Source organism: Ochotona princeps, chromosome 2 (genome assembly GCF_030435755.1).
Source record: "Ochotona princeps isolate mOchPri1 chromosome 2, mOchPri1.hap1, whole genome shotgun sequence".
In the NCBI taxonomy this organism is placed as follows: Eukaryota; Metazoa; Chordata; class Mammalia; order Lagomorpha; family Ochotonidae; genus Ochotona; species Ochotona princeps.
The window spans coordinates 14,441,252-14,457,149 of NC_080833.1; the positions used below are offsets into that span (position 1 = coordinate 14,441,252).

At 51.9% G+C, this 15,898-nt stretch overlaps 1 protein-coding gene across 1 annotated transcript; it reads left to right on the plus strand.

Moving 5' to 3' along the window:
* Window positions 1–8,458: 8,458 nt before the first annotated feature.
* On the plus strand, window positions 8,459–14,972 carry CELA3B (chymotrypsin like elastase 3B). The gene is made up of 8 exons (XM_004592285.2): window positions 8,459–8,498; window positions 10,679–10,764; window positions 11,573–11,670; window positions 11,789–11,923; window positions 13,070–13,206; window positions 13,497–13,639; window positions 14,151–14,303; window positions 14,955–14,972. The coding sequence occupies exons 1-8, from the start codon at window positions 8,459–8,461 to the stop codon at window positions 14,970–14,972; spliced, it is 810 nt and encodes a 269-aa protein (XP_004592342.1).
* The last annotated feature ends 926 nt before the right edge of the window (window positions 14,973–15,898 follow it).

Genomic DNA, 15,898 nt, shown 5'->3' on the forward strand with positions numbered 1-15,898 from the left:
TGGGATCCCATGTGGGTGCCGGTTCTAATCCCGGCAGCTCCACTTCCCATCCAGCTCCCTGCTTGTGGCCTGGGGAAGCAGCTGAGGACGGCCCAAAGCTTTGGGACCCTGCACCCGCGTGGGAGACCTGGAAGAGAAGAGGTTCCTGGTTCCCGGCTTCGGATTGGCGCGTACGTAGGCTGTTGCGTTCACTTGGGGAGTGAATCATTGGACGGAGGATCTTCCTCTCTGTCTCTCCTCCTCTCTGTATATCTGACTTTGTAATAAAAATAAATAAATCTTTAAAAAAAACCAGTGGGGACACAGCTGGAGAAACTCACAGGGCATGGTGACCTTTGAGTCCAGCAACAGTGAGAGCTGAGGCCACTTACACACCTTCAGGGGCCCAGAAGAAGCAGGCATTGAGCCCAGGAGCAGGGCGCTGGACTGCAGCAGGGGCCTGTGGAGAGCAATACACCCACTGCACACGTCCTCACTTCCTGCTGTGTGTCTCCAGCTGGCACCTGCCTTTGACAAAGCCAAACTCTTCCCTGTCACTCTTCAATCAGTCAAAATGGCCCCAGAGCAGTGACAGGGAGCAGGGGGTACAGGCAGATGGAGGCTGCGTTGCACTCCTGAGCCCCCTGAGCTGTGAGTTCCCAAGAGCCAGGAGCTCATCTGTCTTTTCCAGGGGAAAAGGAGAGAACCCAGAATCTGGTAAGTGTCCAACAAATGTTTGTAAATTGTGTTTTCCAGGAGGGAAAAGCTCCCCCCGCTGTCAGTGCCTACTACCCCCAGTGTCCTGGAGGGCCACTCCCACGATGCTCAGAAGGGCACAGAAGCCGCAGAAGGGTCCAGTCCTGGCAGTGCCCAACAACAGCTCCAGCTGAGGCAGCGTTGCTTGAAATAAGAGTCACTTGCCCATGCCCCAGTCCTCGGTCCCTTTGGGGCTTTTTTTTTTTCCTGCCACACACAGGGCTCTTGTTTGGTTCTGGGTTTCCTTCCCCTTGCTGAGCTTGGGCTGCACTGCCTGAGGAGTGTGGAGCTGGTAGTAGGAAGCTGTAGGACCGGGGGGCATCAGAGAGTTCTGGTCTGGAGAACGCCAAGTGTGACTCCCAGCAAACATTGACATGTTGAAGGCTCTGAGAAGTCCTGCAGGCAAGAACCATGGGACTTGAGTTGAACTTGTATTTCCCACTCCTGCCTGACTTTTGACTATTTATTGGGAATTCCCTGTTCTGAAAGCTGAGGCCCCCACAGTGCACCAAGTGAACAGAAGCCCTGCTTGGTGGGCTCCCTTCCAGTGGGGTCATTGGTCACAGGACAGCTAGTCCTGGGAGGACACTGCTGTCCAGGGCCCCAGCCCCACCAGTGCTGCTGCTGAGCTTCTCAAGGACACACAGGAGCCTCCAGAGAGTGCTCTGTGGACCAAGGCCAATTGCACCTCCAGGGAGGGAGTAGGGGTCATCTGGGAAGTCCTGCAGCTTCACTCTTTCATTAGGTGTCTCTGAATAAATGTTGTTGACCCTGCTCCGTGTCAGGCTCCCTTCTAACCCTGGTAATTTGAAGATGAATGAGAGAAAGGTTGGGGTTCCCTGGAGCTTCCCATCTGGTGGGTGCTAAGATGATGGAAACTCTCCCCTCCCTAAGAAGAGCCCCCCGGCTTCCCCACACTCTTCTTGCCAGCCCCAACTCTCCTTCTCCGGCCCAACCCAGCTCCCACCTAAACCTCCACTTCCCATATGGGAAGCAGTCTGCTTTGCTGTGGGCTGATGCTGTAACCCCTTATCTTCCTTGGAAGCTCCTTCCTAGGGGATATGGAGTTGGGGTTCATCCACAGGGATTTGCTTATGCTGATGTTGAATGAGAAAAGCCCCAGAAGGAGCAAGGTTGTGGTGCCGCCTGTTAAACTGCTGCTTGTGGTGCCTGCGTTCCAGCTGGTTCAAGTTCAGATTAAGTCGGCTCAGATCCAGCTAATGTGCCTGGGCAGGCAGGGGGTGTTAGTCCGTGTTTGGAGCTCCTGCCCCTGATGTGGGAGACCTGGATGGAATTTCTGGTGTGATTTTGTCTGGGGCCAACCCTACCTATTGTATTTATCGAATAAACCAGCAGATGAAGAGAAAACCCCAGAGGGTTAGTCAGTGGCACAGGTGGCAGTGTCTGCCCAGGAGGCCTTGAGGGTGAGACTGACCCAGCAGGGGTTGATATGGGACAGTGGCTTTCCAGAGCTAGTCTGTCTGGAGTTCAAGGGCAGCCAGCACTGGGAGTACTCAAGGCTACCTGGATAAGGCAGGTGATATCTTGTTTGGGATTGGGGCAGGGTTTGAACTTCCCTTGTCCTCGGCTTACCCCTGTCAGGTCAAGCAGCAGGACTTCCTAGGGTCCTGAGCCAATCCTAGCTTTTATCGAGACACAGGTTCCCCAGCAACCCCTTGGGGCCCTCTCTGATTCAGTGTTCCACGGTGGGCTCAGGGCATACCCCCCTGCCACTCTGCCCTGGGCTCCTCTTCTTTCTCAGCTTGGAGCCTGGAAAGGGCTCTGGGAGCAAAGCTGAGCAAATAAACTTGTCCAGACTTAAAGGAGTGGGGCCAGGGAGGGTGGAGCTTTTTTATTACTGTGTGAAGGGTTTCATAATTTCTCCACCTGTGACTATTCACTGTCCTCGGGCCCATGTCTGGAGGGGCAGACACTTTTGACCTTGACCTTCCATCCCACACCTGACCTCCCACCACTGGGGACCACCTAAGCATCGTCACTCTCCTAGACGTGGACATGGAGGTGCCCCACAGGAACGTTGTGCGTGGACAGGGACATTTGTGGGAGGAGGCAGGTGCCAGAGTCCAGCTCCGGCTGAGTTCGGAACTCGAGAAGGGTACGTGGATGAAGCATAAAGAGGAAAGAAATGGACCACTATGACTTCATGATCATAATGGACAATGCGGGAAAGCTGTCCGCTTTATTTATACAGAATCAGTCAAACTCTGGCTCAGACTTTTTACATCATGGTCAAGTGGGTGTTCCTAAGGATAGTTCTGCCGTTTGTTTCACCTTAAAGCAGGATGTCATCCATCCTGACCCTGTGGTCAGGAAGTTCTCAATAGATGGTGCATATCAATCAGTAACACATTCCTACTACAATCCTCATTCTACAACTTTATCTTTTTTTTTTTTTAAAGATTTTATTATTATTGGAAAGCCGGATATACAGAGAGGAGGAGAGACAGAGAGGAAGATCTTCCATCCGATGTTTCACTCCCCAGGTGAGCCGCAACGGGCCAGTACGTGCCAATCCGATGCCGGGACCTGGAACCTCTTCTGGGTCTCCTACGCGGGTGCAGGGTCCCAAAGCTTTGGGCCGTCCTCAACTGCTTTCCCAGGCCACAAGCAGGGAGCTGGATGGGAAGTGAGGCTGCCGGGACTAGAACCAGCGCCCATATGGGATCCCGGGGCTTTCAAGGCGAGGACTTTTAGCTGCTAGGCCACGCAGGGCCCCTACAACTTAATCTTGAATCAATTAAGGGAGGAAATGTATCACTGAAGGAAGGACCTAATGATCAAAGAAAGAGGGAAAGAATAGATTCCCACTACACCTGGGGACATAACACCCTTGATTAGCATATGGTCAATGGCGGCAGCAATAATAAAAGGCCCTTGGACTAAAAGGGGATCAGCAACATCAACTTCCAAAGTCACATTGGTAGTAAACATTAACTCTGCAGAGGCCTAAATAGATTACAGAATTCTTAGTGGGATTGTCCGGTGTCCATGCAAAGGGAGGTGGAGCTGCATTCAGGTGGTTGTAGCGACATCCGCTGGGCCCTGCCATACAGCGGGAAATTCCTTGCGGCCCTGCCTGCAATGGAACGATACTCTTCATACCTTCCTGCCTTCCAAGTGCTTGGGTTCCTGCCACCCCTGTGGGGGGCCCATGATGGTGTTCCCAGACTGTGGCCTGGCCCAGCCCGGGCTGTTGTTCTCTCTGTCCATATTTTTACCTTTCAAATAAAAGTGAAAATAAGTGAATCAAAAGTGAAAAAAAAAAAAAAAGAGGGACGATCCAACTTGACATTAGTCTGATTTGCACGGGACCTTTGTTAAGTCTGACTCTTACTTATGTCATTTGTCAGTGTTCTCTGCCTTTTTCACAAATGAATTTGCTTTTTTTTTTTTTTTTTTCCTATGGAAGGCAGAGTGAGAGAGCAAGAGGGAGGTCTTTCATCTGTTGGTTGATTCCCCAGGTGGTCACCATGATCTGGGCTGGGCCAACCTGAAGCCAGGAGCCTGACTCTTCAACTGTTTTCCCCAGGCAGTAGCAGGGACACACTACTTGAGCCATCTTCTGCTGCCTTCCCAGGCACGTTGGCAGGGAGCTGGAGTGAAAGTGTAGCAACCGGTCCAGAACAGGTTCACTGACATGGGGTGCAAGCAAGGCAAATGGTGGCTTAGCTACTGTGCCTCGACAATCTCTGGATTTAGGCAGCGTGGCTGGCTTAGCCACAGTCCTCATTCTGTGAGCTGCTGCCTTCAACACCTGGAGCAGTATTGTTTCGTCTATTCATGGCTGCTGTTGGAATCAGAGATTTCAATCATGTTGTCGGAACCTTCTGGACCACATGTGATAGGGTGGATCTTAAAGCACGGTGCATGGGAATTTCAGAAGCAACTGGAAGCAGATGACTTGGAAAGGTAGACTTCATGTCCAGCTGAGGAGAGGTCGTACAACTGTCACAGGTGTTGCAGTGAGTTCTGTTCTTGGCCTCTTGGTAATGAATATTTTTGATGTGGACAATCAAGGAGTGAGCAAATGCTTTACTAAGAGACAAAAACTAGGACTGACATTGTGGCGTAGTGGGTAAAGCCACTGCCTATGATGCTGGCATCCTGTAGGAGTGCCTGTTCAAATCCTGGCTGCTCCTCGTCTGATCCACCTTCCTGCGAATGCTCCTGGGAAAGCAGTGGAGGGTGGCCCAAGTGCTTGGGCCCCTGTACCCAAATAGACGCCTTGGAGAAGTTTCTGTCTGCTGGCTTTGGACTGGCCCAACTTCAACCACTGTGGCCATTTGGGGAATGAATGAGTAAATGGAAGATCTGTCTCTGCTTCTTTCCCTATAAAATTTCAAACAAATCTTGAGACACACACACACACACATGCACAGAAAGAGAGAGAGAGAGAGAGAGAGAGAGAGAGAGAGAGAGAGGGTGAGAGAGAGTGAGCGAGCTTCCTGCTAATCAGTGGGAACCCAAGAAGCATTCTGGTTCAGGCCAGATAGGAGAGTTCATGTAGAGAAGGCCTGTAGGTGGTTACTGCACCAGGGCCTCAGTTTTTCATACACCTGTGTCAGGGAAATGTTTCTGGTTGGCTGAGAAATGTTTGTCTCCCATACATGTTGGGAAGTAGTTGTTGTCTCTGCTGAGGCTATCTCACTACTGGGATCTGCTTTGGTGTCAGAGGCTGGGTCTTTTCATACATCATGAGGAAGTGGGCAGGATCCCACTTCAGGTGAGAACCAGTATCTTGGGGACTGGGAACAGTGGAAAGAAGTGATCTTGCTGATGGCTTCATAGATGTCACAGTTGGAAAATGTTGCTGACCAGGTAAAAATGTTCTAATGCCAGAACGCAGTTCTTAGAGCTCTCTTTGGGCCCTGGGTTGTCCCTTTCCGATCTCAGGACCCACTGCCTCCCTTATCCATTTGCCAGATTATCCTGTTACTGCCTCCTTCCACAGCCTGCCACTGCAGACAGCTCAGCTCTGCTGTCATAATGTTTCCACCAGAGCCTGAAAACCTGGACTCAGTATTTTCTCTAACCACCTCCTGCAGCTCCCCCTCCCCCTCATGCTGGCTTAGGGGAGGGAGAGAGCACATTTAGGATCTGGAGCAAGTGCTCAGTAGGATCTCTTTCCCTGACTGCTGCCTTCGTGAATTAAACTCTCATCTTTTCTGCTCTTGTCCCTGTGGATCAGCTGTCCAGTGACGAGCGGCGAGGGCCCAGCGATGTGTCCAGTGACACAATTAGGGAGCAGGTGGCCACATGCGAGGAGCCAGGTGGCAGGACGGACTGTGACGAGGCAGGAGGGAGAGTCACTCAGCATGGTGAGAATGTCTGGATTATGAGGATGAAGGTGGTGTCAGGCTGTACGTGTGAAAGCTCACTAAATTTTAAAATCAAAGACTTGCGGATTTCTCATGTCAGTGAACTTTCAATAAAGCTGTAACCTCCACAACATTTGCTCCATCTCCTGTCCCTCGTCCCAGTCTTGAGCCAATGGATCCGGAGTCCTGAAGTTTAACAGCTTTGCTTCCCTTTTCAAACATGGCTGTCCTCATGTCTGTATTCCTTGAAAAGTACACCTGTAATCTCAGTTGTTTTTCATTCTCTAAAAAGGATGTTGTGGGAGTGGGTATTTAGCCTAGTTGTTAAGACATTGCAATGCCTTGGACTTGATTTTCAGCTCTAATTCCTGGCCCTAGATTCTGGCCAGGGCAGACCCTGGGAGGCAGTGGTGATGGTTCCTGCCACTTACGTGGGAGACCTGGATGGGGTCACTGGTTCCCGGGCCTAGCTCCAGTCTAGCCTCTCTCTGTGGGCATCTGAGGAGTGAACCAGTGGATGGGAGCACTCGCTCTCTCACTGTCTTTATTTCTTGGTCTGTGCTTCTCAAATAAAAAGAGGGATGAGAACATTTGGTGCAGTGTTAAGATGTATCTTGAACACCTGAGCCCATATCAGAGTACCTGGAACTTCCAGTTCCTGCTAATCTATATACTCTGGGGCAGAGTAGGGGTGGGGACGATGAGGTCTCCCTGCCATCCACATGGGAGACCAAGATAAACTTCCAGGCCCCAGGCACTAGGCTATAGCTTGACTCAACTTCAGCTGTTGCATTTGGGTATAGACCACCATATGAAAAATCTAGCTTTGTGTCTGTCTTTCAAATAAATATCTACAATAAAAAAGGCATTAAGTTGCACATAATATTCTGGAACCCACTGCTTTTCTCCTTTTTTTTTTTATATCTCTGGGAAGTGTTTGCATGCGATATGTCATTGTGGCTCCACATTTGCTGACTAACATACAAATGTCTTACACATTCACATCCACTCACTTTGGTGGACATTTGGGTTCTTCTGGGTCCTTGTTTTTGAGGATTGAGGATAGGGACACCACCCATATTCTCCTCCATGTTCCTTTGAGCACGGGCACAAGAGCTGCTCGTACGGACAGACCACGGAGGGACTGTGGTGTCAGCTGGGAGTTCAGCTTTGGGAGTCACCTCTGCTTTAACCTCATCTCCCTCTATACTCCGTAGGCACCCTGAGCACCCTGACTTCCCTCTCTTGAACAAGCCAAGTCCATTCCAGCTTCCAGATCTTGGCACTTGCCATCCCTTCCACATAAGTGTGTTTTCTTCAGGACTACACTTGTCTGGCTTTTCTTAAAAACATATTTTCATTTTATTTGGAAGGCAGAGACAGTCACAGAGGGATATCTTCCATCCATGGATTCATTCTCCCAAATGACCACAATGGATGGAACTGAGCCAGAGCAAAACCAAGAGTCAGGTATCAGTCTCCCATGGGGGTGGTGTGAACCAAAGTACTCTGACCATCAGCTGCTGCCTCTTAAGCGGTGATGAGCCAGAAGCTGGGATCAGGAGTAGAGCTGGGTCTTGAACCCCGTCACTCTAACATGGAATGTGGGCTTTCCAAGTGGGGTTGTAACTACTGAGCCAAACTGCCCCTTCCTTAACTGGATTTGACATTTTTTTTTTTTTTTTTTTTTTAGGACTTGACCGAACATTGGCGTGTCAACCCAAATATCAGTCCTCCTAGCCTTACCCTAAGTGAGTTACACCCCCTCTCAGCCCAAGCTCCGGTACTTCATCTGCTACGTGGCACCTGTTTGTGGGACTAGACATGTCCTTTATTAACTTCTGCTGATTTGTCACTGTCTTTCCCACTAGACTCAGGCTTCAGGAGGATGCTGAGCTGCAGCCCCCAGAGCAGTGCCTGATCTACACAGAGCAGGTGCTCAACAAGATCTCTTTGCTGTGGTAGGTTCAAATATGATCCCACATTAAAGATGGGACACCTAAGACTCAGAGAAGTGAAGCTGTGAGCCCAAGGTCTCAGAGCTGGGAAGTGGCCCAGGCAGGATGTGAATCTAGGTTTGAAGGATTCCAGCACCCATGTTCCTTCCTGAAGGAGGTGGCATGATCTGATGCCAGCTTTTTGTCCTGCTCCCCTGTTGTTGGTTGACCACCTGTGCCACTTGTGCAACCACATGATGCAAGGCATCCTGAGTAGTTCTGTTGGTTGTTGCTTTTCCATTTGCAGTGAATGGGGACTGTGGCCTTGGACCATGGGAGAACCGGTGCTGCACCACCTGTGCTGGAGTGGGGCCCAGTCCAGCCCCCTCTACCCTATATTAGAGACCAGACGTTCTGTCTTTTGTTCATATATTCTCCAAACCGACGATGCTCCGGCTACTGAGCTCCCTCCTCCTTGTGACCCTGGGTAAGCCCCCAGCCCAAGTCCGTGCTCTCTGTTCTGCCCTGGGCAGGAGTCCTGAAATCTGCTCCCCACCCTGGGTCCCATGATCCCAACACTGGCTTCCTTAGGAGGGGTCTCAGTGTGTACCTGGGGCACAACAGTAGGAGCTTTCATCTTGGTGCTGGGGAGGAGAGAGGAGGAGAAGTAGGGGATGGACCAGCTCAGGAGAAGGACTAGGAACAGCATCAAGGGCTGTGGAGGGAGTCCTTGGTGGGGCGGTGGACAAAACCTGATGGTTAAGAATCTGACTCTGTGCTTAGTCTACGTGGGGTGGAATTTCCACTTCTCTGCTGAATGCTCCAATTCTCCGCTCACACTGCCCCCACTCAGCTCCATAGCCTGTGGTCTGGTCATTTCCTGGTCTCTCTGCCACATTACATTGGAGCTCAGGGCTACCTCCTCTGAACAGCTCCCCTGACAGACAGGCTGAGTTACACTGAGAACCTAGGCAGTCTGACTTTACAACTGCTACTCTTAAGAAGTGTTTTAAAATTTATGTATTTTATTTGAAAAGAGGAAGAGAGGGAGTGGGGAATAAAGGGAGGGAGGGAAGGAAGGCGAGAGAGAGAGAGAGAAAGAGAGAGAGAGAGACAGAAAGAGAGAGAGAGAGAGAGAGAGAGAGAGAGAGAGAGAGAGAGAGAGAGAGAAGGAGAGAGAGAGAAGGAGAGAGAGAGAAGGAGAGAGAGAGATTGTGCTGATTTACTCCCAAACACTTGCAACAACCATGGCTGGGCCAGGCTGAAGGTAGGAGCCAGAGGGTGGCAGACCTAGGCACTGAGCCATCACTGCTGCCCTGGGTGTATACCCGGAATAGGAAGTGAGTCTGTTACTCAAGTGAGTCTGTTAATCACTTTGATTTGGGATGCGTACATCTCATCCCCATGACACCAACTGCCTGCCCCAAAGCCCCCACTTCCTGACAGTGGCCAGAACTGTGAGAGGTCTTATTGAAGATTTATTTATTTGGAAAAAAACTAAAAGATATTTATTTTGAAAGGCAGAGTTACCCAGAGAGAGGGAGAGATAAAGAGAGAGAGAGAGACCTTCTCAGATGGTCTCAACAACCAGTGAGGGGCCAGGGCGAAGCCAGGAGCAGGGAGCTTCTTCTAGGTCTCTCCTGCGGATGGCAGGATCTCAAACACTTAAACCATACTCCCCTGCTTTCCCCAGGACATAGGTAGGGAGCTGGATTGGAAGTAGAGCATCTGGGCATGAACCAGTGCTCAAAAGGGATGCTGGCAATTGTGGGTGGCAGCTTTACCTACTATGCCACAACATCAGCCTCTAGGTATTTCCCCCTCTTCCTCCCTCCCTCTCTTCCGCTCTTATTTTTTCTTTCTTTCTTTCTTTCTTTCTTTCTTTCTTTCTTTCTTTCTTTCTTTCTTTCTTTCTTTCTTTCTTTCTTCCTTCCTTCCTTCCTTCCTTCCTTCCTTCCTTCCTTCCTTCCTTTCTTTCTTTCTTTCTTTCTTTCTTTCTTTCTTTCTTTCTTTCTTTCTTTCTTTCTTTCTTTCTTTCTTTCTTTCTTTCTTTCTTTTCCCTCCTTGCCTCCTTCCCTCCCTTCCTTCCTTCCTAACATTTATTTGTTATTTTCATTGGAAAGTCAGACTTATTTTTTTACAGAGAGAAGGAGAGAGAGAAAGGGAGACACAGAGAGAGAGATCCTCCATCTATTGGTTCACTTCCCAAAAGGCTGCAATGGCTGCTGCTGACCCAATCTAAAGCCAGGAGCCAGGAGCTTCTTGTGGGTGCAGGGTCCAAAGGCTTTAGGCCATACTCCACTCATGTCCCAGGCCACATGCAGGGCACTGGAAGGGAAATGGAGCAGCTGGGACATGAACCATTTTGGATCCTGGTGCGTGGAAAGGGAAGAATCAGCCAATTGAGCCATCATGTCCCACTCTCCACCAAATAAGTGACATCCCCAGCCCTCCCATCGACCAAGGCTGCATTTTGATATCCATTCTTGACGTTCTGGGACTCTGCAAACCCTTGCTTGAGTCCCAGTGCTCACAGCTCATAGGTGGCTTTTGAGGGCAAGAGAGGGACTCACACACCCACCTGGGCTCACACTCCAGGACCGAACACTTGCTCCTTTTTCCTATTGGGCCCCTCTGGTTGATTGATGCCCCTCCTCTCTTCTCCAGCTTCAGGCTCTGACCAGCCTTCCTACAACCCCTCCAGCCGCGTGGTCAATGGTGAGGACGCAGTGCCCTACAGCTGGCCTTGGCAGGTGAGAGCACCACCAGCTGTACTGATCCCACAGTGGACTCTGGATGCCAAGTGCTGATTGTAAGGTCTCTAGCCTTGACCCCACGGTCCCCTTTCCAGTCCCTGCTTCAGCTTCCCAGGGTACTTGGACAGTCAGCTTCACATGGTGGCTTTGCTTATTCTAACTACAACCCTTACGAGGTTGTTAGCAAATGAAAACCAGATTTGGAGCCAGGAGAAGGCCAGGAGCAGTGATAGAGGAATCCAGGTACTGCATAGAGAGGCAGAAGTGGGGACTCAGTTCCAGTTTCTTGAGTCCCACAGCAGGGCTCTGAGGTCTGGAGCACTGAGAGTGGAGAGTGGGATCAGAGCAGTGGAGGGCAGCACCGAGGGCGAGGCTTGCTGTGCTGTGGATCACAGTAGCCATTATCCACATTGGGTACTGAAATGAGAATTAAGTAATTTCAAACATGTCTAACTCTCAGTATCTCCCTGCCAGCCACATTTCCAGTGTTCTGGAGAGACACGTGCCTAGTCCTTCCCACCTTGAAGGCAGAGAGAGAACATGTCTGTAGCTTGGAATAAGGGGATTCTTAGCTTGGGGATTTTCAGGAGACAAGGTTTGGGGCTGCCCTAGAGGGCAAAGAATACTGAAGTCCTCAGGAAGCTTATAGGGTACAGGGTGGGGAGACTGGAGGATGTCAGTGATTCCATGGGCAGGGTCACCACGAGCAGGTGTGCAGGTTCTCTCGAGTTGTGCAGTGCACAACCTGCATAGGAGTTGTCACTGTGGGCCTACAACTCTCAGACTCTTCTTTCTTGGCACCTAGGTCTCCCTGCAGTATGAGAGGGATGGGGCCTTCCACCACACCTGTGGCGGGAGCCTCATTGCCCGTGACTGGGTTCTGACTGCCGCCCACTGCATCTCGTGAGTTCTCTACTGTCCTCATCCCTACCCTGTCCTTTGTCCCTGTGTGAAACCAAGGCAGGCTGGGCCAGCGAGTGACTATGCTGTGAGACCCAAATGATGTCACTTCCACCTGCAGGAGCTCTAGGACATACCGGGTGGTGTTGGGTGAGTATGACCGGGCAGTGGATGAAGGACCCGAGCAGGTGATCCCCATCAATGCTGGTGACCTCTTTGTGCACTCAAAATGGAACTCCTTATGTGTGGCCTGTGGGTGAGTGAGCTCCCAGCCTGGGATCAGGCTCCTGGGTTCTTCCTTTCATGACCACAGCTCATTTAGGAAACTCCCAGGGACTATGGGAAGGGTGAGCAGCCTGAGCCCAGCTCCCACACGCTGGGCAGAACCTCAGAGACCAGCAGCACCAACCTTCCTCCATGCATAGCACATAGCAGGCCCAGGGAGAGGCAGGAAGTGCCCCAGGGCTGCTGGGTTCAATGTCCCTGGAGCCCAGGACTCTCAGGCCTTTTCTCCAAGTCCAAGGTGTCCTGTGCTCTGTAGAGGTTCCTCAGCAGTCTGGGTTCCTGGATATGTGGGTAGAGGAGGAGCACTGGACTGAGAGGCAGACTGTGGGTGTCCCTCCATGAGTGTCCTGGGCAGTCAGTCCTTGCTCTGGGCTTCACTTGTCAAGGTGACCCTGCAGCAAGGCTTCAAGGTGGTGGTGATGGGCAGGGAAGCCCTGCTCAGTGCTCACCTGTGTGCACACCTGTGTGGTGGCTCAGCCTTTTCTGGTGAGAGACCACAGGAGGGAACCCATGCAAATACAGTACAGGAGAGAAGGACAAACAGTGACGGAGACCCTTGCCCATCCTCACAGGACTCCTGGGGCAGGAGGAAGGCAAGTGAAATCCAGGCCAGATGTTCCAAGCGACAGCAATCTTTCATCTGTTGGTTCCCTTCCCAAGTGCCTGTAACAGTCAACAAGGCTGGGCCAGGTCAAAGGCAGGAGCCTGGATTCTGTAGTGGTCTTCCAAGTGGGCTGGTAATGCCCCAGGTCTTGAACCTTCAGCTGCACATTAGCAGGGAGCCGGGATAGAAAGTAGACCCAGAAGTTGAACCCAGAGACTGCCATGTCAATGCAAGTGGCTCTAATGCGTGTTTCAAACTGTGTGTCACAGTCCTCCAGGGTGGTATGTTACAGTATGAGGACCACAGGTGGACACCAAAGATGATTGTGAAGGCCAAGGGCTGGTGTGGGCTGTAGGGCAAGGAGATTCTGAAGGCTGCTGGACCTTAGGAATAGATTTAGGGTACAGAGGAACAGTGAGGGGTCTCTCAGAGGTGAACACCTGGGTGTAAGGTCCAGGGTGGGACCTGGTGCACTGAAGGACCAGGCTCCGTGTGACTTCTCCTTCCCCACAGCAATGACGTTGCCCTCATCAAGCTGTCACGCAGTGCTGAGCTGACACCAGAAGTCCGGCTTGCTCAGCTGCCTCCTGCAGGGGAAATTCTGCCCCACGAAGCACCCTGCTACGTTACTGGCTGGGGCCGTCTCACCAGTATGTGTGACCAGAGCATGGGTGACCTGGGGGCTTGGAGTGGGTGTGCATGGCTACACCAGGGCGGGTCATTGGGATTTTCTCCTTCTCTGCTTGCCCAAATGTGAATGAAGAGTCTCTTGTGGGCAAACTCCAGATGCAGAGGGGCACGAGGCATTTGGATGGTGGAACTGATGTAAGCAGAGCCCTGATCAGGCCAGCAGAGCCATGTGCCTTGAATAATCCATATCTGGGAAGCCATTCCTGGCCTTCGTGTCTCTCCTTACCCCCTTTGCTCCCTGTCTCTGCAGCTGGTGGATCACTCCCTGACAAGCTACAGCAAGGGCTGCTGCCGGTGGTGGACTATGCACACTGCTCCCAGCCAGACTGGTGGGGCTTCTCTGTGAAGGGGACCATGGTGTGCGCCGGCGGGTATGAAGTCTCTGGCTGCAACGTGAGTCAGCTTGCAGTTATCTCAGGACAGGGCCCCATCTCCATGGAGTTGCAGGAGCTGTCTTCTGCTGCACAGCTCACATACCCTGACTCCTGTCCCAGCTCACAGGCCCCCCTCTCCTGGGGCCATCACTGTCCCTCCTCCTGCTCAGGCTTCCCCATCAGCACAGCAGAGACACTCGCACCACCACTTTGAGTCACCCACTCGGGGCTCTGCAGGGATCCTCAACCACTGTGCTGTGGGAGCTGAGTCCTCCTAGGCAGCAGGGAAGGTGCTACCAGCAGGGGGCGCTGGCGTCTCTGGGGCTCCCTCTGTGCCAGGGGCTGTGCTGAGGTCCTGTCTGGGTCCCTTCCTGCTGAGCAGGTGTGGTAACACAGACCCTGCTCCTGCCCAGCTGAGGTCCTGAGGCTGGGGGAGGTGCAGCAGTGTGTGTTTGTCTGCAACTCCCAGGTCAGGGACAATTCTTTATACTGAGACATGACTCAGCATTCACCCCCTCTGACCATCACAGGGTGACTCTGGAGGACCCCTCAACTGTCCTGCAGCAGATGGTTCCTGGCAGGTGCACGGCATTGCCAGCTTTGTCTCCTCTCTCGGCTGCAACACAGAGAAGAAGCCCACTGTGTTCACGCGTGTGTCGGCCTTCAATGACTGGATTGAGGAGGTAAGGACAGGGCAGCCAGGATGACCCCATGGTGGGTGCTTTCTGAAAGAGGTTGGAGGACGGGGGAAGGAAGGGCAGATCCAGGTGAGGGACTGCTGTAGGGATCCTAGTAGGACTGTGGGGAGGGGCCTTGGAGACATTCCCTAGGGGCCTGGGGATGTGTTCTGCTCTGTGTGTCCCCAGAACTTCCCAGGCTTTGGGTGGAGCTTCGCACTTCCTTATTCAGTGAGGGTTCCTCAGTGTGTCCTCTGGTCGGGTCCTTGTCATAGAGGACAGAGGGACATGTGGCCATCTGGTAGGGGAGATATGAAATGAACAATAAAGGTGAGAACTGTGATGGAGGAAGCTAGGGCCCAGGTATCTGCATGGGACAGCTGGTCACAGAAGGTTGATATTGTGCATGATAGCAACAGTGACCATCCCTTGAAGACCAAGGACAGTGATGGGAGTTTAATCTGAGCCACCATGAGGATAAATCCTCTGACTGCGCCTGCCAATAGAGAAAGAGGCTGAGGCTGAAAGAGGGCAAGTCACTCTCCCAGGTCACACAGGGAATGAGCGGTTATGATGGGGGATGACCCCTGTCCCATGTGACTCCAGAACCTGTGATACTGATGTAATTTTATTTGTCTTGTCCTTGTTCTTTTCTAGACCATTGCAAACAACTAGGATCAAAACCCAGCTGGCAGTGTTCCTTCCAACATCCTTCATAGAGAATAAAGATCTCTCAGCAAGTCCCGAGTTGTCTCTCTTTCCTCCATTGCCTCTTCTGCTCTGGCCTCTTCCTGAGATCTGAGAGCTGATGTGCAGAGATGAGACCAGAGGCAGCTTCTCATGTGAGCACAAGAAAATCCTGGGGTCCAGGGAGAAGGAGTCATGATGGGGTGACCACCCTCTTGGATTTCCTGGGACTGGGGGTTCTCGGACCCAGGACTTCCCATGTGGACACTGAGGCAGTCCCAGGGCAACAGGACAAGCAGCTCCCCTAGGACAGAGTCCCCAGAGAGCAGTGGCTTTTCCATGCAGGCAGAGCACACAGTGACACCTGTGGGGAACTGAACCTGCCCCCTGTTGGGAGGCTGGTGGTTGAGTGGGAGGAGCTGGGGTTTCTGCCTCCACTGGCTGGTAGGCGAAGGAGGGCTGTGGTCATCCAATTCACTCAATATTGTCCTTTCCTTATTTTAGAGGAGGGCTCTGAGAGAGGGAGCTATGGGTCGTGCTCTGAAGTGGGTCATTATTTAAAGAGAAATGGCAGAGGTGTTCAGGGAACAGTGACTGGCTTCCTGCGCATGGCAGGCTGGGGCTGGGAGTCCAGATGAGAGCAGGACACCCCAGAGACAGTCATGGCCATAGAATAAGGACACATACAGAGACAGGTGTGCTGCACACAGAGGCAAGTGCTGCACTCAGGCTGGAGCCCAGCAAAGAGTGGAGCAGTTCATAACAACCCCTGCTGTGCAGGCAGAAGGAACAAAAACACAGCCCTATCCCTGGTGTTGGCATCCCCTCTCTGCACAGACTGTCATGGCCCCAGCAAGGTCAGGGCAGTCCCTTCCCTTTCTCTCTCTCCTTTTTTCTTTTTAGAAGATTTATTT